This window comes from Brachyhypopomus gauderio, chromosome 5 (assembly GCF_052324685.1).
Source record: "Brachyhypopomus gauderio isolate BG-103 chromosome 5, BGAUD_0.2, whole genome shotgun sequence".
NCBI lineage: Eukaryota > Metazoa > Chordata > Actinopteri > Gymnotiformes > Hypopomidae > Brachyhypopomus > Brachyhypopomus gauderio.
The window spans coordinates 32,378,873-32,403,748 of record NC_135215.1 but is presented as its reverse complement, the minus strand read 5'-3'; the positions used below and the strand labels follow the sequence as shown (position 1 = coordinate 32,403,748).

At 41.8% G+C, this 24,876-nt stretch overlaps 2 protein-coding genes across 10 annotated transcripts in view; one reads left to right on the top strand and one right to left on the bottom strand.

The window, feature by feature from the left end:
- Positions 1-350: 350 nt before the first annotated feature.
- On the top strand, positions 351-23,930 carry LOC143515162 (uncharacterized). Of its 5 annotated transcripts, none has more exons than XM_077007178.1 (11): positions 351-689; positions 862-908; positions 1,718-1,776; positions 3,473-3,646; positions 3,790-3,857; positions 8,895-9,017; positions 9,337-9,500; positions 9,645-9,659; positions 18,672-18,757; positions 19,399-19,521; positions 22,407-23,930. In XM_077007178.1, coding segments are annotated over exons 2-11 (1,005 nt in total). In that variant the 5' UTR covers positions 351-689; positions 862-907; the 3' UTR covers positions 22,599-23,930. The 5 variants fall into 5 exon arrangements, with proteins under 5 accessions (XP_076863293.1, XP_076863295.1, XP_076863294.1 ...); XM_077007180.1 differs by having other exon boundaries at positions 862-953; XM_077007179.1 differs by having other exon boundaries at positions 862-964.
- prickle1a (prickle homolog 1a) overlaps positions 23,080-24,876 on the bottom strand; it is a 67,746-nt gene continuing 65,949 nt past the window's right edge. For 4 of the 5 annotated variants that reach the window (XM_077007172.1, XM_077007170.1, XM_077007171.1 and 1 more), the window contains one exon: positions 23,080-24,643. In XM_077007172.1, coding sequence (XP_076863287.1) covers positions 23,793-24,643 — 851 coding nt within the window. In that variant the 3' untranslated portion in view covers positions 23,080-23,792. The remainder of the gene's footprint in view (positions 24,644-24,876) is intronic. The other variant, XM_077007174.1, reaches the window with a different exon arrangement.

The window sequence follows — 24,876 nt, the reverse complement described above, 5'->3', positions numbered from 1 at the left end:
TGAATATGTTTCTTATCACAACCGGCACGGTTTTAGTTTTAAAATAATAGTTGAGTGTGATTTCCCGCACTGTGCTGCATTGGTGGAGACTTTGGTGGATTGATACTGTGGTTAGCCATATGGAAATGCGTGTGTTGGATTAACATGTAAGATCGGACCGTTGTTAAAGTACATTTGTTTTTTTTAAGAGTAAGGAAACTATACACAATACAGTACAATGTGAATAAACCGGGTAGATACATAGAAATCTTAATTCAAAATGCATTTCAAAGTAGATTTTTATCAATATAGGTTCAACGTGATCGGGAAGCATTAAGCGTAGCGTGTGTCGCCGTCCGGCCGCTAGATGGCGCTGTTGTGCGCGTGTGGACGACGTCACTGTTCATCGGCGGAGGTTGTTGTGGTAGTCGGAGGTCTGACATCGTTTATCTGTTGCGGCTTCAGACCTGCTGGCTCACTGTGCGAGACCGTACAATTGGGTCATAACGTTAAATGCAACCTGGGATGTTTCCCCACGACTGAGCTGGCGTCCTGCACACAACGCTGAACGAGATCTTGTTTTTTTGACATATTTGTCAGATGTCATGTAATCACAACTAGCGGAAGCTAAGTTAACATTAGCCTAGCCAGCTGACGTCATTTACCTCAGGGTTGTTTAGCTAGTTAGCAGCTAGCAGCTGCAGGCAAAGGTAGCCGGCAATCTTATATTTATTGTATTAATACGTATGATATAGCGAAATTGTTGAATAATAAACACGTTCTTACTAATGCTGTGTTGACATGGTTTAGCTAACGGCTATATTGTAATGAAATGTGTCTGTTGGTGCATTGAGGAGTTAATTGGCGTTCATCTCCTTTCAGAGCGTGTGGCGTGAAGACGAGTGAATCTGCGTACTCAAGAGTTAAGAGTGAGTCAAGAGTGAGTTTCTTACGTACTCAACACTGAGTTAAGAGTGAGTCAAGAGTGAGTTTCTTACGTACTCAACACTGAGTCAAGAGTGAGTTTCTTACGTACTTAACACTGAGTCAAGAGTGAGTTTCTTACGTACTCAACACTGAGTTAAGAGTGAGTTTCTTACGTTTCAGTTTGGTCGAAGACGTTAATGGTTCACAAAATAGTTTTTGCCAGTTCTGACACACACAACTTGCTTCATTAATACATCTGAGAAATTCTTCTACGTTTGGCAGGCGCACTTATCCAGAGAGATGTAACTATACTACACATTCAACTACCACTCTGACAGTATGTGTACTCTAGGGATCAAATACATGACTTTTGGTGAGATACAGGAGATAGAATATAGACTTGGTGAGCTATAGGAGACAATGTAGACAGTCACTATCATGTCAATCAAGAGTTTATTACAGGGCAGGAAATTAACCTTATAACTTACATTTAAAATCCCAGACCTTTGCTGACACTACTAAAGCACACGCTCTTCAGCTGTTGAAGAACAACTAATCACTTTGGCTAAGTAAATAAACCACAGCCATCCCACAGTAGCACATGGCTTTTCTGCATGTCTCCTACATCTATTACTTAATAAATCACTTACAGGTGTATAGTGGGTTGAAGACATTATGTAGTCATTTTAAATGATTACATGAAAGCACTAATCATGGCCCTGCAATGTTTTAATGAATAGTTTAACTACATAATGCTTTTGAAACAGTGCTGTTGAAACAAGCAAAGAAACCAAACATCTTTTTGTTACAGTGTCATACAGACGAGATCGGAGTATCAGGGACCTCTATGAGCAGTATATAGACAGAACAGTAAGTTTAATCAGGCACATCAATATAGTGTGGTTATTGTGTTAAAACGGCAGTGTTTTTTTTCCAGATCCTAGTTTAGTTAAATCACATAACCTCCATTTAGGAGTCAATTTGAAGGGAAAATCAAGGGAATGCCATCTCCCTAGTAAATAAAAATAAAAAATCCCCCATCCCCTCCAATTCAATTCGACTCCTGCCTCTATCACAGGAAACAGTACAGATTCCTTCTATTAATTGTTTCCTTTTACCATTCACATATATATATATATATATATATATATATATATATATATATATATATATATATATATGTGAATGGTAAATATATATATATATATATATATATATATATATATATATATATATATAGTGTGTGTATGCGCATGTGTGCATGGTAAATATACAGTCACAGACCACTTTATTAGGTACACCTTGCTAGTACCGGGTTGGACCCCCTTTTGCCTTCAGAACTGCCTTAATCCTTCATGGCATAGATTCAACAAGGTACAGGAAACATTCCTCAGAGATTCTGGTCCATATTGACATGATAACATCACACAGTTGCTGCAGATTAGTTGGCTGCACATCCATGATGTGAATCTCCCGTTCCACCACATACCAAAGGTGATCTATTGGATTGAGATCTGGTGAATATGGAGGCCATTTGAGTGCAGTGAAGTTTCTTGTCGTGTTCAAGAAACCAGTCTGAGATGATTCACGCTTTATGACATGGTGCATTATCCTGCTGGAAGTAGCCATCAGAAGATGGGGACACTGTGGTCACAAGCTATGGATAGGGTCATCAACAATACTCAGGTAGGCTGTGGCGTTGACACGATGATCAATTGGTACTAATGGGCCCAAAGTGTGTTAGGAAAATATCCCCCACACCATTACACCACCAGCCAGAACCGTTGATACAAGGCAGGATGTATCCATGCTTTCATGTTGTTGATGCCAAATTCTGACCCTACCATCTAAAAGTTGCAGCAGAAATCGAGACTCATCAGACCAGGCAACGTTTTTATTCTCTATTGTTCAATTTTGGTGAGCCTGTGTGAATTGTAGACTCAGTTTCCTGTTCTTAGCCGACAAGAGTGGATATTTCACTGGATATTTTCTCATTTTCGGACCATTCTCTGTAAACCCTAGAGATGATTGTGCGTGAAAATCCCAGTAGATCAGCAGTTTCTGAAATACTCAGACCAGCCCATCTGGCACCAACAACCATGCCACGTTCAAAGTCTCTTAAATTACCTTTCCTCCCCATTCCGATGCTCGGTTTGAACTGCAGCAGATCGTTTTAGCCATGTCAACATGCCTACATGCATTGAGTTGCTGCCATGTGATTGGCTGGTTCAACATTTGCGTTAATGAGCAGGTGTACCTAATAAAGTGAGTGAGTTTATATAAAGTGAGTTTATATAAATTATTATTACCATGTGACCCTGACTTGCAGAGCTTAAAGTGAAACTAAACTCACCTGAAAATGTTGAAAAATGGACTACTTTAAGGTAAAGGCAATGTTTGTTGACTTTAAACAACATTGCCTTTACCTTAACATTTTAGTATTATGCTGATGTGATAGGGTAATGCTAAGCACTTAGGCATTTAATTGGAATAGCAGTTTGGTAAGTGTTTTGTATTCCACATAAAGGTATTCGACGTGCAATATAAGATTTATTTTTCTTATCAGAGAGTAGTGAATATTGTGGATAAGCGGTCTGCCTTCAGCCGCACAGAAGACGATCGAGGAAGTGACTATGACTACAGTCGTAGTGGGGGTGGATACCATGGAGATGATCAGAGAGGCTATTACGGGGAAAGAGCCCTCTACGGCGGAGAGAGAAGTGGACCACTTCACAGAAGGGCAAGGCGTCTTTCATCATTTATGCAATCTGTTTGTACTGCACTAACCAATAAAGCCATGAGTATAATTGAATATAGTATAGAGTATTATTCCAAGGTCATTATTCCAAGGTCATCCACTGTATTGGTGTGTTCCTCATGCAGGGGGATCCACATTCCTACTACAGAGATTCTGCAGAAGATCCTTTGGCAGTAAAACAGGCTGAGCAGAGGTAAAGCACCGTCCTAAACAAAAGCTGACCACTTTAAACCTGCAGTTTTGTACTGCGTGTGCGCGTATATTGTGGTTGAAATTCTGTAAACCTTAAATGGTGAGCACAATAAAAATCAGAAGCACTTGGGTAAGGTAATTAAAGTAACATGAATTTATTAAGCAAGTATGGATTATCCAGAAATACAAGGCACAAGGCACCTGCAAAAGAGAGCTAATTCCCATCTCGGAACTCTCTTCTTATATACTAATAATTCATAAGCTCACGAGGTGAACATGAGGTGATTGAATGAATACGATTGGATAAACTCGGCATAATTCACACATGATTTGACAAATGTTTGTTGGCCCCTCCTCTCATGCCCCAGCCATGCTTGGTGATCTCGTGATGGTCTGCACGTGTCTTCTTGAGCAGGGGGACCCTGGGGGCACTGCAGGTTTTCTTGGTGACTGTGGTCCCAGCTGCCTTAAGATCATTAGCAAGTTCCTCCCGTGTAGTTTTAGGGTGATTTCTCACCTTCTGACTGGTCTGTAGGAGCCAGAACTCTTAATGTTTGGTAGGGATCAAATACTTATTTCTCTCTGCAAAATGCAAATAAGTGTATATATTTTATACAATGTAATTTTCTGGATTTTCTTTTAGATATTCTATCTCTCATAAACCTACCTCTCAAACAAACCTACCCTTAAAATTAAATACTGTTCATGGGTGAGTTTCCCGAAACATTCGTAGCGCTAAGTACTTCTTAACCTCATACGTTTCATACGAGGTTACGAAGTACTTAGCGCTACGAACGTTTCGGGAAACCCACCCCATATCTGTCAGTGGGTAAACTTACAAAATCAGCAAAGGATCAGTGGAGACAAATAATACGAGACTGTAAAGAGGAGAGTGTAATAGACGAGACTGTAAAGAGGACAGTGTAATAGACGAGACTGTAAAGAGGAGAGTGTAATAGACGAGACTGTAAAGAGGAGAGTGCTTTTGCCCTTTTACATATTGCAGCTTCAGTGTAGTGACACACGTGGTCAGACATGGTCAGACCTAGAGAACGCATGTATGTAAATAGATGAGATTTCAGTGTGTGTATCTACACTAGCCCAACAGATGGCAGTAGAGTACTCTTCCTCTATAAATGCTTTGTGAGGGTTTTTGGGCCTCCCGGTCCTCTGAAATGTGGTACAGGCACATAAACTTTGAGTGTCTTTTTTATCTAGCAAGTGTCTTAGCATAATGGGTGCTATTAATCAAGGTCAACAAAGCAGAAAGGCTAACGTTTTCTGCTGGGTTTGCTACCTTTTAAGGGAAACGTTTGGGATTGTTTTTGAGGATCAATGAAGGCAAACAAACTTTTGCTTGTTTGTCTTTTTCAGTTTCAATCAAATGTCCCATTACTGCCCCCTTAGTGTAGAGTGTACTATAAAACGATTATAAACGGGTTTGAGCGGCTTATTGCAATGATGCATATGCCTCATCAGTCCATGTCCCTTGCGCTGAATGAAGTCAGAGCCCACACAACGCTTAATCTTTTGGCTGTGTACATTCTCGTCATCTGATCCCAGCCCTGCCCATTAATTCTGGGCGTAACAGGGAGCCAACAGTCCACTGGCATGAAGTCCACCGGCCCCTCCCCATCCCTGTTTTACCCTCCGTTATTCCCAGAAGCCCCTCAGACACCAGGCTCAGCACAAAGGCCACCTCTGTGTGTTCCTGAAGCCCACATGCAAAAGCCCTGTGAGGTCCCTCAAAGCCAGCAGGGAGGGCTGGACTCAGGACGGGCCCGGAGCTCTGCACTGAATACTGAATAAGGACATGGCATTTTAACTGCTGATCTTAGCTGAGTTTTCTCTTTCTCCATTAAGTGGTTATGCTTGGGAATGGCTCAGTTATACGCTGGATGTTTTTGTAACTAATCTACAGCCCAACCTTTCTTGTTGTATTATAGCTAGAACCTTTTCAGAATAATAGGATGCTATCTGTTTGTGACTGTGACTATACCTTGTGGACTAGCCAGAGGCAGGAAAATTATTGTAGGCTTTTCACACTTAACTGGTTTATAGCTTGTAAATTCACACTAAATCATTTCTTTGGTTTCTGAGTCGTATCTCAGAAACCAAATAAAATTCTCTATCCGTGCACAGAATTTGTCCAAAGTTGGAAATATATAGCCTAATCATTGAGCAGATTCCAGGAATGGTTTATAAGATTTAATCTATGTGCTTGACAGAGTTCACACTGCTATACGGTGATGGTTACCATTTACCTCAATTCTCTAAAATGGGATAAAGTGCATCAAATACTATATTTCCATTGAAACCTGTAAGGAGGAAGTGAATAAAAGCTCTTAACGCAGGGCTTTTGTGTTGTGTCTTGCTGCTGTAATGATGAGTAAGTTAATGGTAATGGGTCCTCTGGGAAAGTCCTCTGAGTGTGTAGCCGTGACCCAGACCAAGGCTGTCACCCCGAGCATGTGGGCCAGACAGAAAGCTCAACCACACGCAAGCACTATAGCTCAACGTCTGAGGATGTCTATTCAGAACCTGTGATGGTGTGTCTGTGTAGCCAATTTGTGCATGTGCACGCTCACTAAGGGGGTGTCTGTGGGGTCTTAATGGTTCTGAGCAAAGCAGGACTCCAGTCAGCAGACATTGCCTGTGGATTTCTCAGTCTGCTTCATTGTAGATCTTTGTAACCTCATATGATGAATGGCAGATAATGAGCCAAAATGGCCACCCTGTCAAGCATGTCTGAAGTGCAAATGGTCGGCAGACAGCTTTCCTTTGAACCTTCAAAGTCACCTCAGCAACTCTTTAATGGTTAGTTCATACACTCTTGCAAAAGCAACCCAAGGCCCCAATTTTGTCTTTAATATTTTATGTGCTGGCCTGACGGTAATTAACTTTTACTGATCTCGCCAGTTACAAAGCTGATTAAAGAGCTGGATGAAAGCACCTTGTGATTGAGGTAACCAATTATCTTTTTTGTTTTGTTTTGATTATTTTAAAAGTCCTCCCAGCATTAACTTTGTGGTATAAGAAATCGTTAAATGTACTTGATTTTGCCTGGAGGGGAAAAAATTGAGGGGGGAGGGGGTCACTGCTGGCAGGTCTTATGGGGTAAACGAAAGGAAAACACATCTTGTAGATCTGATTACTTAAAAAGCTTGGAAACTCGGTGAAGGATCGTCTGGGATCTGTTGTGCACATTTGTAGGACTCCGCAGTTGTCTGTCCTGCTGTGTGTGAAAGAACGCCACTGTTTATTTTGCCTGCATGGTCTTCGCCACTCTCCACTCTCCGTGTCGCTCAGCCACTGTACTGAACTCCCATTTGAAGTTCCTGTTTCATCCTCACAGCAGGACTGGGATATGGTGTGCACACACACACACACACACACACACACACACACACACACACACACACACACACACACACAAACACCTGTCTCTCCTGACTCTGTGTCTCCACAACGGCTGAGACTGCACCTATCCGACCCTGTTTGTCAGACCAGGGCTAAGAACTAGTGTGGACCAGGCACTGTGGAACACTAGTCTCACTGAGGCATGACCCGTGGACTAAAAAAGCTTTCTCCTGTCAGAGGGGTCCTCAACATTCAGCTCTTGTTGTAGACCATAAAAAGGAAAAGAAAACTCTCATGTGTTGTGGACTGCTGAAGGTTTTTTACTGGTCTATTTTAGTTCCTATTCATTCACAATAACTCCCTGCCTCTGAAACCCTATCTGTGTTTTTATTTCTATCACCAGAACCTTTACTATTCACAGCCAAATATAAAAATTGAAACAGAAGCGATCCAATAAAGTTACATCTTTATAGCAAATGGCGGATGGGCTCTGGGGTCTTTCAGACTGACCTTAGGTCAGTAAAGTTCTAAGCCCATGTGAAGTCCACTCTTTGGTTTGTGATCTGAGTTCAACCACAGGTCGTGGTAACCAGGTGCCACTGGTTCATTTATACCTTCACGGCGGTGTAAAGAGTGTTACGGCATGTCATATAGCCCCTGCTAATCAGCCTGCCAAATGACAGACACCAGCAGACACAACAGTGGGCTCACTAAACCTTCCCTTTACAGCTGTTGCAGCAGATATGACCAAATTGGGGCAGGCAGCAATGAAATCCTGGATGAAAGTTGTCACACATGGTTTTTCCAACATGCATTTAATTAATGACAGATTCTATTCGTGGAGTTAGTTTAAGCTTTGCCGGACTGACGTGTTTATTACTTTGGAAGTGTAGATGTAGTCACTGGCTACATCTGTGTCCTATCCAGTGTGACTCTGTGACCACACTCTGAAACACATAGATGTCAGGAGGTCATTCTACAGTGTCACCGACCTTTAGCCCAGGAGACTCCAACTGCAGACTTGAAAAGCCAGGGGCAAACTCCTAAAATAAATAGTTAGATTAAAAGTAAAGGAAAGATGCATGGATGCCTAATCATTTGAATTCCTCTTAACCTGAATTTGACTGGGGGAAACGGTGTGAGAGGACACACTCCCGGTCTTACTGTACTGTAGCCCTCAGGATTTGACTGTGCTGGGACATTCTCTTATTGTCTGCTTAACTTAAAGTTGTTATTAGGATTTTCAGAGCAGCAAAGCTGTAGTTTTGCTACCAAAGGAGGGAGTGGATCCATGAGGTCATGTGTAAAGATCGGCCTCTTGACTAAAGATTAGAAGCAGCAGCAATCGGTACACTGGAAACCATTTGTTTGTGAACAAAGGACCCCAAATCTCAAACTCAAAAATGTATTACATTTAAGTATAATTACTCAATAATAATATAATTATAATAATATCAGTTATTCAAGTATTATCTTCATAAACCGATGAGACAACTCCCCAGAAATGTTTATTGTGTTGATGAAATATTGCATCTGCTGGTAATGTGTGTTTCTCTTTGAAATACTAAATTTATAGACCTCTGACCAGGTTGTACATGTTTTGATATTTAAGCACTACAAAAGCAGTTGTTCTCAGTTGCTCATGTAGCAGTGTACATTGTGTAATTTCTTATTTTAGGAACAGTGGCAGAGTGACCTCTCAGACCAGTACCAGGGGTCAAAGGTTACAACCTCCCCGGTCCAGCTCCATGAGTGTGTGCCACAGAGGGGATGACTGTGATACACGTACCACGGACCGAGGGTACTCAACAGAGCTTGTGCTTTATTTCATGGAAAATAACAATGTATTTTCACATTTGTTTTACATTTGTTGTAAACTCTCGCATGCTAAGAAACAACATACTTGTAAGTTCCTAAGTTTCCTAAGTGTCTTTGTTGTTCATTGTTTCAGTTAGACTTGTTTGGTGGTCATCTTCCTTTAGAATGCCTTACAAGCATTTATAGATATAGCTTTGTCCATTTAGACGACGCCAATATGAACTACAATAAAAATAACCACTGTTTACAACCTGAGCAGACGTATTGTTTTTTGTAAGGTTCTTTCTATTCTCTGTGTTCAGAGAAGAGCGGGAGGCCCCGAGGCGGAGAGCTTCTCACCCCTCTGTGCGTGAGCTGTCCCCAGGGAAGAGGGAGAAGCCCCCCTCCCCCCACGCACACAGCAGCCGCGGCTTCTCTCCGGACGGCCCTCACCCCAGCCAGCCCAAGAGGAGTACCTTCCCTCCAGGTCAGCGGACGTGGTGTCTGTCTGTTTTCATGTTGAAAAAAAATAACAAACTTAGGTGGTTTGTGAGCCCTCAGAATCAGGGCTATATTTGTTCACGGTTCGTATTAAAATGTGTCTGTTTCTGTGATTTTATGAACTCCGAAGAGTTGGCTACTTCAGGTAGGTACATACCAACAAAAACACAGTGTGCTTTTTTCCTTTGCTTGACTCCCATCTGGGAGAATATGCTTGTTTAAGTGAAATGTCATATTTTTAATTAGCTTAACATACTTTTGATTTGTCTTGCTCATTTTCACCATGTGGGGCTTGGCTTCCTGTTGGCCAGCTAAAAATATTTCTTGGCAAAATGCAGTGCAGTGGTAGCATTGTTAGTTAATACTCTTTATAGCTGAGGTCTCCATTTCCTTGATTATTTCTCCATATTCCACATGCAGTCCAAATCTGCCTGATTTCAAACGCATGCACTGACACTAAACTGAAGCTAAGCAGTTTGTCTTTTTGAAAGCCCCGTCCCCCACATCCAGGGACGTAGGGCTGCGTTTGTAGCTCTGTGTTCCAGGGCCCTCGCTCCGTGCCGCGTGAAACCTGAGCAGGCGTGTCTAATCCATGGGTTAAAGTTCTCCGTCACTACGACGGATTTCCGTCATTTGATTTTTCTGGGGAAAAAATCCGTCAAATCATAATAAACCACACGCGCGTGCGTGCTATCTTTTGTGGCCGAAATAGGATTCTCACTGGCGCTCATCAGCGCTGGATGGATGACGCGGTGTCATTTGATTGACTTGCGGGTCATTCCGCCTTCAGATTTACGGACATTATGTAGAAAAGTGACCTCCCTCCTGCCTGGCGTGACCGTAGCGCGCGACTCTGTACACCTCGTGCAAACTTGCGCGAACGGCGGAGGCTAGTTGACGCGTCACATTCTTTTTGCAGTCTTGTCCGAAACGATATGTGGTAGTATAAAGAAACACCGCTCAAAAACAGGAGAATTTTAATGTTGCTATGTGTTCCAGGTTTGAAAAGTGCTGGAATTTAGGCTAAAGTACTTTAAAATGTTGAAATTGTAACTACTTCGTTTCACAACAAATATCTGTCTTGACTGAACAGTTTTCTTGCATTACGTTAACAAATACGAGCCTCTTGTAATTCCAGGAAACATGAGAGAACGTGAAGACATTAAGATTGGGTGTTTTGAAAATAAACAACCATTAAAAAATGTGATAAAAAGCGAATTATTTCGAATCATTTCGAGTATATGTATAAATATTTAACTTAATTAAATGTAACATTGAAAACGTGTTGAAATGGACCTTGAAAGTGACGTGCAAGTGCTTTAATTCCACCTTATAAAGGTGTATGAACCCTGCAAACATGACTTTGTTCATTGTGCTGAGGCGCGGCGCGTGCGAAGTTACAAATAGTGATGTGTCGTTCGCGAACGATCCAGCTCTAAGAGCCGGCTCTTTGAAGTGAACGATTGGAACCGGCTCCACAATGGGAGCCGTTTTAGGATCCTATTTGGGAGCCGCTTTTTCCTTCAGTATTGCGCTTGTGCTCTGCAAGTGCCACAGTTTTTATTTGTCCTTCGGTGCCTCGCTGTCTCTCCCTCTCCCTCCTCTGCTTCTGCCTAAGCTAAGTTTATACTACTTGGGGCATCGCGACCAGCGCGAGGGTCCGTGCGCCGAAAATCGCGGTGGCTCCGCCCCTGCGTGAGGACCCGAGGTCTCTCCAGCGCAATGAACAAAGCTATGTATGCCGGGTTCATACACCTTTGCAAGGTGGAATTCAAGCACTTTTCAATATTTCCCAGCACCTTAAACTTAAATATTTATACATATACTCGAAATTATTCGAAATAATTCGCTTTTTTATCACATCGATTCAGTCAGACAGCTATTTGTTGTGAAACAAAATACAGTTACATTTTCAAGTAGGCCTACTTTAGCCTACTTTAGCACTTTTCAAACCTGGAACACAAAGCAACATTAAAATTCATCAGGTAAATGTTCCTTCCCCTGTTTTGAGGGGTGTTTCTTTATACTACCACATATCGTTTCGGACAACACTGCAAAGAATATCTCCACTGCCCCCATGTCAAGCGTGTGCTCCACACATCTGACCAATCCCACGCAGCTTTCAGTTAATAATGTGGTGGGAAAACACTGAAAAAAAAAGTTATCTCCACTTTTTTTGTGGAAACGGCAGGCAATTGGCCAAGCTGTATTGCGTTCTATTTTGGTGCTATTTTGTGATAATTTAATAATTGGTTATAATAAAAGTTTCATTTATAAAGCATTGTTATGCAGCATTTTTACTCATCACAATTGCTTAACAATGTCAGTAATGAAACAAAATGTTATAAAATTAGGTTTAAGCTATTAATTAATTAATAATGTAAAAATATATATGGGGAGCCGTTTGGGAGCCGAAAAGAGCCGGCTCTCCAAAGTAAGAAGAGCCATTAGAGCCGCATCTCAAAATAGAGCCGAAAATCCCATCACTAGTTACAAAATTCGAGAGGTGCACGACCTTGCGAATCACCAGCACGCGAGGCTCTCGCGCACGGGTGGAGCCACCGCGATTACGTCATTTTCGGCGCCCGCGCCGCCCGCACGCGCCGCGTCAAATATAATGGCTTAAACCAGGCTTAACATGGATGGTTTTGTTCTGTTTGTATTTAAAAGCTCTATCCAGTGTAATTTTTTTGTAACATACCTACTTAAAGCAGGTAATCTTACGGCTTATGTTTTTGTGAATAGTGAATTTGATAAAAACAAGAGAGCTTCATACCTTTTAAAACTCACCAGGATTCACTAAATTTGACTTGATCTTTAAATAGTTTTCTGAAGAGGACCCCCAGATTTATGTACATTTATTGCTCAGGTGTTGCATTTTGTCGCTTCATAGATTCTCTCTTCTCTCCTTACACAGGCTGTTTAGATAAATATACTTTATAAATGTGTTTATTGTGTAGAATTATGCAAAAGAGGTCGTGTCCCAACTACACCACATTTTCAGTAATTGCTAGCATTGTCTTTTGCCAGGAAAAATTTTCAGTCAAATGAAAATTTCTTGCTTTAACCCATGGTCTAATCACGCCCCGGCAGGCCAGCCAGGCAGAGTGAAGACTGCACGTGTGTTATCGGAGGCTAACAGAGGACCAGGGCCCTGCTGCCTCCCGCTGCTGTGGCACTGGGGGTGTGTGTGTGTGTGTGTGTGTGTGTGGGAAGGGGGGGGGGGGGGTCAGCATTGGCTCTCCCTCACTCTTATTCCTGGCCTTGTCTTTTCTCTCCTCTCTCTGAAGCAGAATCTTGGTCATTACAGCACAAATCATACAGTGATTTGCTGCGTAACCTGTGTGCGTCCTCAGTAATATATTTCCTCACTTCACTGTTCACATTACTTTCCTGCAGTCTAGAGGTATATTACTACTGCAAACCCGTTCAGGCCAGATAAAATAAAGCGCTGGATTACAATGTCATTACATAAATCCCAAACAGCACAAGCCATCAGCTATGAATATTTTGAATTTTGGGACCTCCAACTTTGAAGAGCTTCTGTTTCTGTGAGTGTGCTTCATGCATGTGAGTGTGAGGAATGCAGAGAGTACTTTAAAACAGTAATCGCTCAAAAGAGGTTCCCTGCGTGTTCAGATGAACGTTTCTTTATCTGCTCCATGGTCTGACATGTGCATGCTTGTGTGTGCAGGTACATTCGTGGTTTCTTGAGTGCTTCAGGACCAGCTTGTTTTCGTGTTTGACAGACGTGTCTGGCATGCCGCATATGCAGCCATTGTGCTTGACCTTCTGCGTGTTAAATAGTTTCATGGTTTGTCTTCACTCCTACATGAGCAACCACATTTACACACAAGAATGGTCATTGTACTATTGTATGTATTTAACATTTTAGTACCAGAAATATTAAATTATAGTCCTTGTCAAATGGACTACAGAGGGTTGTGGTGTGGAGCATTTGAAAAACATTTTAATTGTGTCCAACAAACATCTCTTGCTTGACATTGGCATAATTACTGAAAATACCCCCTGAGAGGTTAATACACTGGAAAACAAAAGTAGGAATTGCAGCTCTATTCATTGCGGTTTCTTGTGGTCCTTCCACTATTAGACTTTGCTATTACAGTTGTCATTTCAAAGACTTTCAAAGTCAGTTTTAAGGGGGATATTTATGTGGTGCTAAGCGACTCGACTCACCGCAGGCCTCTCTGTTCTACCAGCGTCAGGCCGCGTTCCTGCAGAACCTGGAGCGTTCTTTTGAAGAGGCTGTAAAGACACCAGCACACAGGCGTCATGTTGTTACCTCGCAGCCCCTCGCCCCGCCCTGCTGCCCTGCTAATTAACAGCACATCAAAGGAGGCAGACAATGTCCTAGGTGTCCAGAAATGTGTGTGGACATTTGCATAGTTTTGCTACAGTTTTCCTCTGAACGGAGAGATTTGCTTGTCACCTTTTTTTTTTTTTTTACCAACATCTTCTTTGATATGCTGAAGTTTGGAGATATCAGCATGAACACTGATATGCCAAAGAACCCTGGGCAAAGATGTCCACTTGTTCCAGATGCACCAATGTTCTTCCTTTTTTTTTTGTTTTTGTGACATACTTACTGAGTCAAACAGCCTAGAGCAACATCCCTGGGAAATGATAAATATATTTTCTGAATTTGATAGTTTAAATGCATTACAGAATGAGAGATACACCCACTGTTCAACCATTCTGAATTCAAGCAGATGGATTTCACTTCTTGTCCTGACTGCCCTGTGCTTTGTGGCTCTGAAGGTCGTATGTCTCTGCTTGTGTTCATGGAAGTGTCAGGCTGACTACCACCAGACTGCCTTATCAGTCATACCAGAGTTTTCCCCTGAGGGGGAGAACGTTGAATATTTCATGAACATTGATATATGCAGTGAGCATTCATAAATGCTTTTACATTTATTGCATTTAGCAGACACTCTTACCCAGAGTGACTTGAAAAAGTGCTTCAGTTGTGTTAGCTGCCCATGGGGAAGCTGCCAGTTCTGAACCACTGGTGAATGTCAGGTGAACTGTATGGTGGACTGTATATTGAATTGTATGGTGGACTGTATGGTGGACTGTATGGTGGACTGTATGGTGGACTGTATGGTGGACTGTATGGTGGACTGTATAGTGGACTGTATGGTGGACTGTATGGTGGACTGTATATTGAATTGTATGGTGGACTGTGTGGTGGACTGTATGGTGGACTGTATATTGAATTGTATGGTGGACTGTATGGTGGACTGTATGGTGGACTGTATGATGGACTGTATGGTGAATTGTATGGTGGACTGTATGATGGACTGTATAGTGAATTGTATGGTGGACTGTGTGGTGAATTGTATGGTGAATTGTATAGTGGACTGTGTGGTGAACTGTATGGTGGACTGTATGGTGGACTGTATATTGAATTGTATGGTGGACTGTATGGTGAACTGTATGGTGGACTGTATGGTGAACTGTATGGTGGACTGTATGGTGAACTGTATGGTGGACTGTATGATGGACTGGAATTGTGTGGTGGACTGTATGGTGGACTGTATGGTGGACTGTATGGTGCACTGTATGGTGAATTGTATGGTGGACTGTATAGTGAATTGTATGGTGGACTGTGTGGTGAATTGTATGGTGGACTGTATGGTGGACTGTATGGTGAATTGTATGGTGCACTGTATGGTGAATTGTATGGTGAATTGTATGGTGGACTGTATGGTGGACTGTGTGGTGGACTGTGTGGTGAATTGTGTGGTGGACTGTATGGTGGACTGTATGGTGGACTGTATGGTGCACTGTATGGTGAATTGTATGGTGGACTGTATAGTGAATTGTATGGTGGACTGTGTGGTGAATTGTATGGTGGACTGTATGGTGGACTGTATGGTGAATTGTATGGTGCACTGTATGGTGAATTGTATGGTGAATTGTATGGTGGACTGTATGGTGGACTGTGTGGTCCCAGACACCCTCTAGGATGCTGATCCTTATGCCACCCTCATGGAGTCTGTTACTGACAGTTTGTTCAGAAACATACACCCCAGTAGCCTGCTGGAAGTCATTCTGTTGGAGCCAGTGCTCCTCCTGGTCTTCCTCACACAAAGGAGCAGATAGCAGTCCCAGGTCTGATGTCCTTCAATGGCCCTGTCCAGCTCTCCTTGTGTAATGACTCCTGGTATGGCCTGGTATCTCCGTCATGCTCTTGAGACTATACGGGGAGGTACAGCAGACCTCCTTCCGACGGTACATGGATGTGGCGTTCTGGAAGGGCTACACGTCATGCCATCAGTAGTGACACAGGCACCAGGAAAGCCCAAATCTCCAGTATTGTAGAGAAGAATCAGTCAGGAAGGGTCTGGATGGAGCAGTTGTCTGTGGCAGACCACCACCAACACTCTTCCCCTCTCAGGGCTTATCCTGCTGTGGCTTTACCAGTGTACCTATTGTCACTGTCATTTGCACCAAGGCAAAAGAAAATATACTTGTATGTGTACTTAAAATACTTATATGTACATGCAGGGTTGGATCCAAGGACTAAATGTTGCATTTCATTTGGAAATCAAGGTCCCAGAGTCTAGAGGAAGAGTGGAGAGGGCTTGAGGTGTTGAGTGAAGTTTCCACAATCAGTGATGGTTTGGGGAGCCGTGTCATCTTCTAGTGTAGTCATGTCATCTTCTAGTGTAGTCATGTCATCTACTGGTGTAGTCATGTCATCTACTGGTGTAGTCATGTCATCTACTGGTGTAGTCATGCCATCTTCTAGTGTAGCCATGCCATCTTCTAGTGTAGCCATGCCATCTTCTAGTGTAGTCATGCCATCTTCTAGTGTAGTCATGCCATCTTCTAGTGTAGTCATGTCATCTACTGGTGTAGTCATGTCATCTACTGGTGTAGTCATGTCATCTACTGGTATAGTCATGTCATCTACTGGTGTAGTCATGTCATCTACTGGTGTAGTCATGTCATCTACTGGTGTAGTCATGTCATCTACTGGTGTAGTCATGTCATCTTCTAGTGTAGTCATGTCATCTACTAGTGTAGTCATGTCATCTACTAGTGTAGTCATGTCATCTACTAGTGTAGTCATGTCATCTACTGGTGTAGTCATGTCATCTTCTAGTGTAGTCATGTCATCTTCTAGTGTAGTCATGTCATCTTCTAGTGTAGTCATGTCATCTACTGGTGTAGTCATGTCATCTACTGGTGTAGTCATGTCATCTACTGGTGTAGTCATGTCATCTACTGGTGTAGTCATGTCATCTACTGGTGTAGTCATGTCATCTTCTAGTGTAGTCATGTCATCTATTGGTGTAGTCATGTCATCTACTGGTGTAGTCATGTCATCTACTGGTGTAGTCATGTCATCTTCTAGTGTAGTCATGTCATCTACTGGTGTAGTCATGCCATCTTCTAGTGTAGCCATGCCATCTTCTAGTGTAGCCATGTCATCTTCTAGTGTAGTCATGTCATCTTCTAGTGTAGTCATGTCATCTTCTAGTGTAGTCATGTCATCTTCTAGTGTAGTCATGTCATCTACTGGTGTAGTCATGTCATCTTCTAGTGTAGTCATGTCATCTTCTAGTGTAGTCATGTCATCTACTGGTGTAGTCATGTCATCTTCTAGTGTAGTCATGTCATCTTCTAGTGTAGTCATGTCATCTTCTAGTGTATTCATGCCATCTTCTAGTGTATTCATGCCATCTTCTAGTGTAGTCATGCCATCTTCTAGTGTAGTCATGCCATCTTCTAGTGTAGTCATGCCATCTTCTAGTGTAGTCATGTCATCTTCTAGTGTAGTCATGTCATCTTCTAGTGTAGTCATGTCATCTACTGGTGTAGTCATGTCATCTACTGGTGTAGTCATGTCATCTTCTAGTGTAGTCATGTCATCTTCTAGTGTAGTCATGTCATCTTCTAGTGTAGTCATGTCATCTACTGGTGTAGTCATGTCATCTACTGGTGTAGTCATGTCATCTACTGGTGTAGTCATGCCATCTTCTAGTGTAGCCATGCCATCTTCTAGTGAAGCCATGCCATCTTCTAGTGAAGCCATGCCATCTTCTAGTGTAGCCATGCCATCTTCTAGTGCAGCCATGCCATCTTCTAGTGTAGCCATGCCATCTTCTAGTGTAGCCATGCCATCTTCTAGTGTAGCCATGCCATCTTCTAGTGTAGCCATGCCATCTTCTAGTGTAGCCATGCCATCTTCTGCTGTAGGTCCACTGTGTTATATCAAGACCAAAGTCAGCGTCTACCATGACATTTTAAAGCACTTCATGCTTCCCTCTGCCTACAAGCTTTTTGGAGAAGTAAATTTCATTTTCCAGCAGGACTTGGCACCTATTCACACTGTCAAAAGTAACAATACCTGTTTAATAACAGTATCACTGTGCTTGATTGGCCGTGCAAACTCTCCTGATCTAAACCCCATAGAGAACCCCATAGAAATATGAGGTATTGTCAGAAGGAAGATGAGAGACACAGACCCAACAATGCAGATGAGCTGAAGGCTGCTATCAAAGTGACTTGGGCTTCCATAACACTTCAGCAGTGCCACAGGCTGATCACCTCCATGCTATGCTGCATTGATGCAGTAACTCATGCAAAAGGACCCCCGACCAAGTATTGAGTGCATTTACTGAATTTCTGAATTAAAAATAATTTTTTTCAGTTGGACTTGTATAATATTCTAATTTTCTGAGATAATGATTTTGGGTTTTCATTGGCTGTAATCCATAATCATCAACATTAACAGTTTGTCGTATCATTTTTTGTGTAGAATTACTGAAATAAATGAACTTTTTGATGATATTCAAATGTATTGAGATTCACCTGTATACTCAATATACTTATAGTTACCCACTGGACAGAATGATAACCAGTTTAATCGACTTGAATCATACTGGGATGATTTATGTCTTTTATTGTAGGCTCTGTCTCTCTCCCTGACTCACTCCCATTAACTAACTGCTTTGATTCAGAATTTGTTCATGCTACAACACTCATCATATTTTTAAAAATAAAATCTAAAAACGGTTGTAATATTGTTTTGATAAAATCCTCTGGCAATCTCTTCTCTGAATTCCAGATGTGTGTGCATCGCACTTGAAGTTTAAAAGATGGATTTGTTCTCTCTCCCTTACAGTCTCTCAAGAGAGAGAACGAGCACCCAGCTACTGTCTTGGTGAATCTCAAGGTGGATCCCCACATATCTCACTGTCGTCTTCTAAGGTATAAGGTGTTGCATTAACATACAGACTCACATGGGACATTATGTTTTTAATGGGGTTATTTTCATGTATTTATTTCTGTGGTTAAAAACATGTTTATGTGGCATAAAATTCAAAGATTTGCCTACATGACAGACAGACAGAACATGATCTGTCTGAGGTTCGTACTGTGTTCACTGTAGGTTTCTCTGAGTGTTTTTCATAGTTATTTTTTCACAGGTATCTTAATTTGTAAAATTCATCTATAGCTGTAGCTTTGTTGTTAATATCAACAACAAGAATAACATTTAAATTGCAGGTCCTGTATGGAATTGACATTATGTTTCACTTTCATTTTACACACTTTAAAATATATGTTTATTTAGAAGGTAGAGTACCCTGACCTCATTGTCCAAAAGTGTCAGTCATTAAAAAATACCGTAGGGTTAAAGGGTATGTGCTTCCTAAAAACAAAAACATATCACCTGGACATCATCTTTTGGAACCACTAAAGTTTTTTTTAAGTTTAGGTACATTTTCCAAACATCATATTGTAAATAATTTTCTTTGGTAGACGTTAAGTAGTCTCCCTGCCGTGTTGGTCTTTGTGCTATGATCACCAAGCCTTGGCATCCTGTGTCTGTATCATGGTGCTGTTAATAGGACGAGATGCCAGGTCTCAAAGTGGAACAGGGTGAAGAGGCAAAGATCAAAGAGGATCTTGGACAGAGTCCAGAGGCGCGTCGGGCTCATGCCATCGCAAACAAAGCCATGGAGATCGAAAAGGTAACAGGCCTCTACAACTGCACTGAGCTCTGGTAACACAGAGCAGAACCTTCATGGGGAAGGGGAGAAGTGACACTGGTTCAGTTCTCCTTTGTATGACCAAAGGAAAAACATCAAAGCCATTATAATATACTGGATATATGCATTCAAGATATGTATGCATTTTAATTTAATTCAGCCCCAATAATGCCAAATGTGTCATGTTTGAAGTGTACAATTCTTTCAGCGGCCCTAACGGTTGTGAGGGTAGGTGGGTGTGTTAACTGGACCCCAGAGAGCTTGTGATTGTTAGCTGTGTGGACATTTCCTGCCCTAATGAAGAGGTAGCACTTCTTGAGTCAAGTGTGATCCTGGGTATTAACATAGAGCTACACTTCAGTCATGAAATAAATAATGGGTTTAGCTACATGCTTATATTTCTGAATGGACGTTGGATGCTAAATTGGAGCTTTTTTTTGTGTGTTGTGATTGTTGGTTAGTCCTAACTGTTTAGCTTATTTAGCTTAGAATCTCCTGTTGATGATGGCTGGGAATGATTACTCCAACTTCATTCATCATTTCAATCAACCTAAACGAAATACATCCACTTGCCTTATTATACCCTGTTGAGTACTCTGCTTTACAGCCCCAGTGATTAAGTAGCTCCTAATATTCCCTAATGTGTACCAGCCCTCAAATAATTATTCCCACTTCCTTGATTACTGTGGACCCCTGCTTGCTTCAGCCTTCATTTGTGCCAAACTGCTCTCCTCTGTGCGAAGGCTGTGTGATATTTGTAATGTTTCACAGACCGATGCTCCCCTCCCCCGGCCTCCACCCACTGGTCCTGTGGTGGCTCCAGCGTGGAGTCTTATTGCAAAATCCCGCTTGTGTGGCCGTGAGTTATCAGGCCATAAGATCAAGTCCTGGTCTCCCTCTGTTTAGGAGCAGAAACGATGCATAACCCAGCCACACAAGATCAGGCACAAGTCATACTCCAGCTTCCTGTTTGTTTAAGTAATGGTGGCAGACTTCTCTGGGCTCCTAGCTCTCCTTCAGAGTTAGGCTGAAGACCTTCCCAGAACTCAGCTGAATGTCACGGCCATTATTACATCCTAATGCAGAGAATGCACTTCCTGTTGTACTATTGTTCCTGTTGTGCTACTGTTCCTGTTGTGCTACTGTTCCTGTTGTGCTACTGTTCCTGTTGTGCTACTGTTCCTGTTGTGCTACTGTTCCTGTTGTGCTACTGTTTTTGTTAGTTTATTTATTTTGTTGCTTTATTATAATTGAGGCTAGTGGCAGGGATGATGCTAAAACGACGAGGGAAATCATTTGAAGTGATTGAATTTGTTTTATTGTTTATTGCCTTCAGCATATTGAATCTTACATATTACTTTAAAGTTTCCAGAAGACTACACAATATTTAAGCCCAGAAAAAACAATCAGTGTCTGTCAGAGGCACGGAGAAAGGCTTGTGGAGAGATTATTTACTTTACTTGGAAAATAAATGAGTCTAATTGTAACCAATTCCACCACATTTCCCTATATACAAATAACACCCAAATGTCTGGACATCCATAAGATACTGCACAGTAGAGCAACGTGTATTGGTTGCTGGAAACTCTGAGAATCCTTTAATTTAGTGTAGAGTGGTGGGAAGAGTGTGAACATGATATTTGCATCTCTCGTATAAAGGACAGTCCCATGTAGTTGAGCCAGGGCAAGAAAATAAAATTGTCAAACTTTTCAGACTACTTCTCTTTTAAACCAGAGGGTAGTGTCTTCCCAGTAGCCTTTCCCAGTTTCTGTCTTACTTCCAGTTTGTGTCACTAGTCTCCCACTGTCCCAGTGTTGAGTCTCCCTCCCATCTCTGTATGGTTAGTTTTAACCTTTCAGCATTAGCCCCATTCTTATAAGTCTCTCTATTGTGCCGGTCTATGTTTAAATGTTCTACTAGCTTGCTTTCTTCCTTGCGGTGATCTAATGATCTTTCCATCTATTCTCTATTGCCTGTTTTTTCTTCTTTCTTCCTCTTTCCTATCTATCCACCCCACTGTTATCCTCTATCCCGAATATATTTTCTAGCATCTATTTACGGACTGTCCTTCCCACCGTTTCTGAAGGACTCTTGCATGCACCTCAGTTGTACGTGACTTTTTATGTAATGAAGTTTGACCTTTGCTCCAGTTGTGATGTGAGAATTACTTCCCCACATTATGACAGCTGCACACAGATCTGTAATAATCTCTTTTGTTAAATTGCTACTTCTGAGTTGTCCCATCTTTCGTTGCTCCCTGAACCTAACTTGTCAAACCCCCAAACTTCATTCTGTTCCTTTAATTATAATCTCATTTTAACACTTTTATTTTCCTCGAGGCTCTGTGCTTCTTCTAATATATCTCACCAGATTACTTCATATCTTTTTTCCTATTAAAACAAAGTAGGTTAGACGGAGAGTCACAAAGTAAATGCTTGTTGACGTCACTGGGTAGAAGTCTTGACTCCAGAAGTCCTGCAGTAGGCGGTGTCTGTAAATATGAATATGGGTAATGAGAGGGTTAGGGTTCATTAGGATAATTAAAGGGTTAGGGCATCACAACTGAGATGTTTGTGACCATAAAGAAAGCTGTATAGCTTCCTTCTTCTGTGTTCCTTTCTTCACCAGTGAGCTGAATCTGTGAGCCTTTGAAGAAATGGCGTCTGATTTTCTGGAGTGTTGTTTTGTTGTTAGAATGGGGGACTGCAGACAGGTTGCCACTGTAGTACAACATTACTGTTAAGTGCTTGCAGGATTCATTTTCTAATACTGTATATTTAAGTGTTATTTTGGAATCTGCATAAGAACACAGCTGTTTGTGTTGAATTATAACATTACATACTGTTGTTCAATTCCTTATTCCCAGTTATATAGGCAAGACTGTGAAACCTTTGGGATGGTGGTTAAGATGCTGGTTGCTAAGCAGCCGACCCTTGAGAAGCAGCTTGAGACTGCACTGAAGGAGAACCTGATGGACCTGAAGCAGAGATGTCTGGAAGACCTTCGCCACTTCATATCCGAGGTAGACGCCGTCCTCAAGGCTGACCGGTCATCTTGAGCTTGCCGGAGTGACACAAAGCACTTTCTACAACCCCTCGGTTGAAAAAGACGTACGGAGTACGCTGGACTGTGTGGAGGACCTTTGATATGAACCAATTGTGTTGCTTCCTGCCCATTATTAATGCTCATTACAAGATCTCAGATATGTTACTGGGAATCATGGAGCTAAAATGGGAGCCACAACACTAAGAAACAAACTTTCAGCTTCATTTGTTGGATGTCCCTCATTGTAGCTCAAACTGCAGTGTTCACAGTTGTGATTCAAAGAAAAGGTTTAATGTCAAATGAGTATTTCTTTTGTTTACTTGCCAAGTCGTTATTTGATTTTTAAAAATCCAGAAGTAATATACAAGACTTTCATACATTAAAAATATTGTAATAAACCATGATTTTTCTAACAGTTGTGCTTTTACCACTTCCTAATGCATTCCAGAAGTTTCCATGTGTGTCTGTGAAAGAAAAGCATGTCAAACAAAGTATAACTTCCATATGCTTTTATTATCAGCCTTATGTTCCAGTTTTTGCATTTATACAGATTACACTGATCTGTTTACTGTGAGCCATAAATACAATTCAAACCAGATAGGCTCTGCAAAATACATGGGGTGTGTTTTTCATCAGTTGCTTTAGTAGAAAAAAGCAAGTAAGCCGAGATATCAGGGGTTTAACTGCAATGTATCTTGTGACCTTTTTTATTTGGAAAACCTCGATTAACAAAAGTGGAGCTGCAAACCACTGTCGACAACTATTCTAGTACTTTGATCTGTTTAAAAAAATCTTTTCAGGGATATAAAAATATCTGCTTTAAATCAGAACTGTTTTTACAAAATATACAATTATATTTGCATTGTTAAATATTCACTCATTTATATATGGTGCTTTATAAATATTATATTCTTTCATTCTGTCCACAACTATAAGTGACCTGTTATTTAATGCACATACCAGTTGCTGCAGAAATTAAGTTTTGTTTGTATAATGCATTTATTCATGATATTATTGCCTGGCAAGACTGGCATGGACTTTGTTCATCGAGTTAGAAAGTCCAGAGCTTATCTTCTCAAACAAGAGTGCCTGCTTCCTCACATTGCCAGAATGTTTTGAATTAGAGTCAGTTCTGGCATTTGAATGAAGGTGATTTAAAATGCAGAGCTTTATCGTTTCATTTTGAGAACTGCTTTTGATGTGAAGTCTATGAGATTATACAGTTTTTTCCCTTATGTCCTTTCTTCTTTTTGAAATTTGTCCTTGAGCCAAAAGGTGCAGATATCTGACTAGGCAGTTCGTCAGTGTAATACTGATACCTAGGTTGCCTGGGTTGGGGAATTGGTTGACCTAGGAAAAAGCCTTCCTCCTCTGATTCTGAAGAAGAGGAGGAGCAAGTAGAACACCAGTCATCGTCGTTTCCATAAAAGCGAAGGAATCTTTGTGCAGCCTGGTTCTGCAGCCCGTACTGGGCATGCGAGTGGCTGTGCGGGTGCTGTCCGTACTGGGCAGGGGTCACGGGGGCATGCTGGCGACGGTCCTCTCTGAAGCACCTGCGGGCTCGTTCTTTGGGCACCATGTGCAGCGCGTTGTCCGAGCGAGACTTTCGGCTCCTCCGAGGCCTGTGGTTGTGGTGGTGGCGGTGTGGCTGCTGGTCCTGTTCATCGAAGCGGTACGCCCTTCGCCGAGTGCGCTCGCTCATGGGGGGCTGACGCACCTCCACGTCGTCGTAGCACCCGTTATCCACAACGTCATCTGAGAACTTGACCTGCTGGGGCCTCGACTGGGATCTGGTCCGCCGGAGAACAGGTAAATGAGGTGTTTTGGGTCGTTCCTCTGGGAGGTGGACCACCTCCTCCGGTTCTTCCTCCTCTTCTCCTGCTCCTTGTTCCAACTCTGATGTAAGGCTTTTAAGGGAGTTGGCACTCCTGTGCAGCATGGAAGAATTGAGGGTCCCCATGTTGCTTGTTTTCTCGCAGTCCTCATTCTCTGGCTCTGTAAAGTTTTGTAATGAATAAGGTAAGGGTCTCTCTTTAAAGTCCCCATCAACTGATGCACCTGGAATGGATGAGATTAAGTTATTTTACCAACTATTAATATAGTTATAATCTGTTATCATTTCCAAGCACTTATGCATCATCTTTTTTAAAAAACAAATGTTAAGTTCCTTTTGATCAGCAGAAATTGTTGCAAATGAGACTAAATCAGACCCATTGATTACAAGTCAAGGTAAGTTCATCTTTGCCCAAGAGGTAACACCAGTCCTTGAACATAACAGTACCTCATTAATT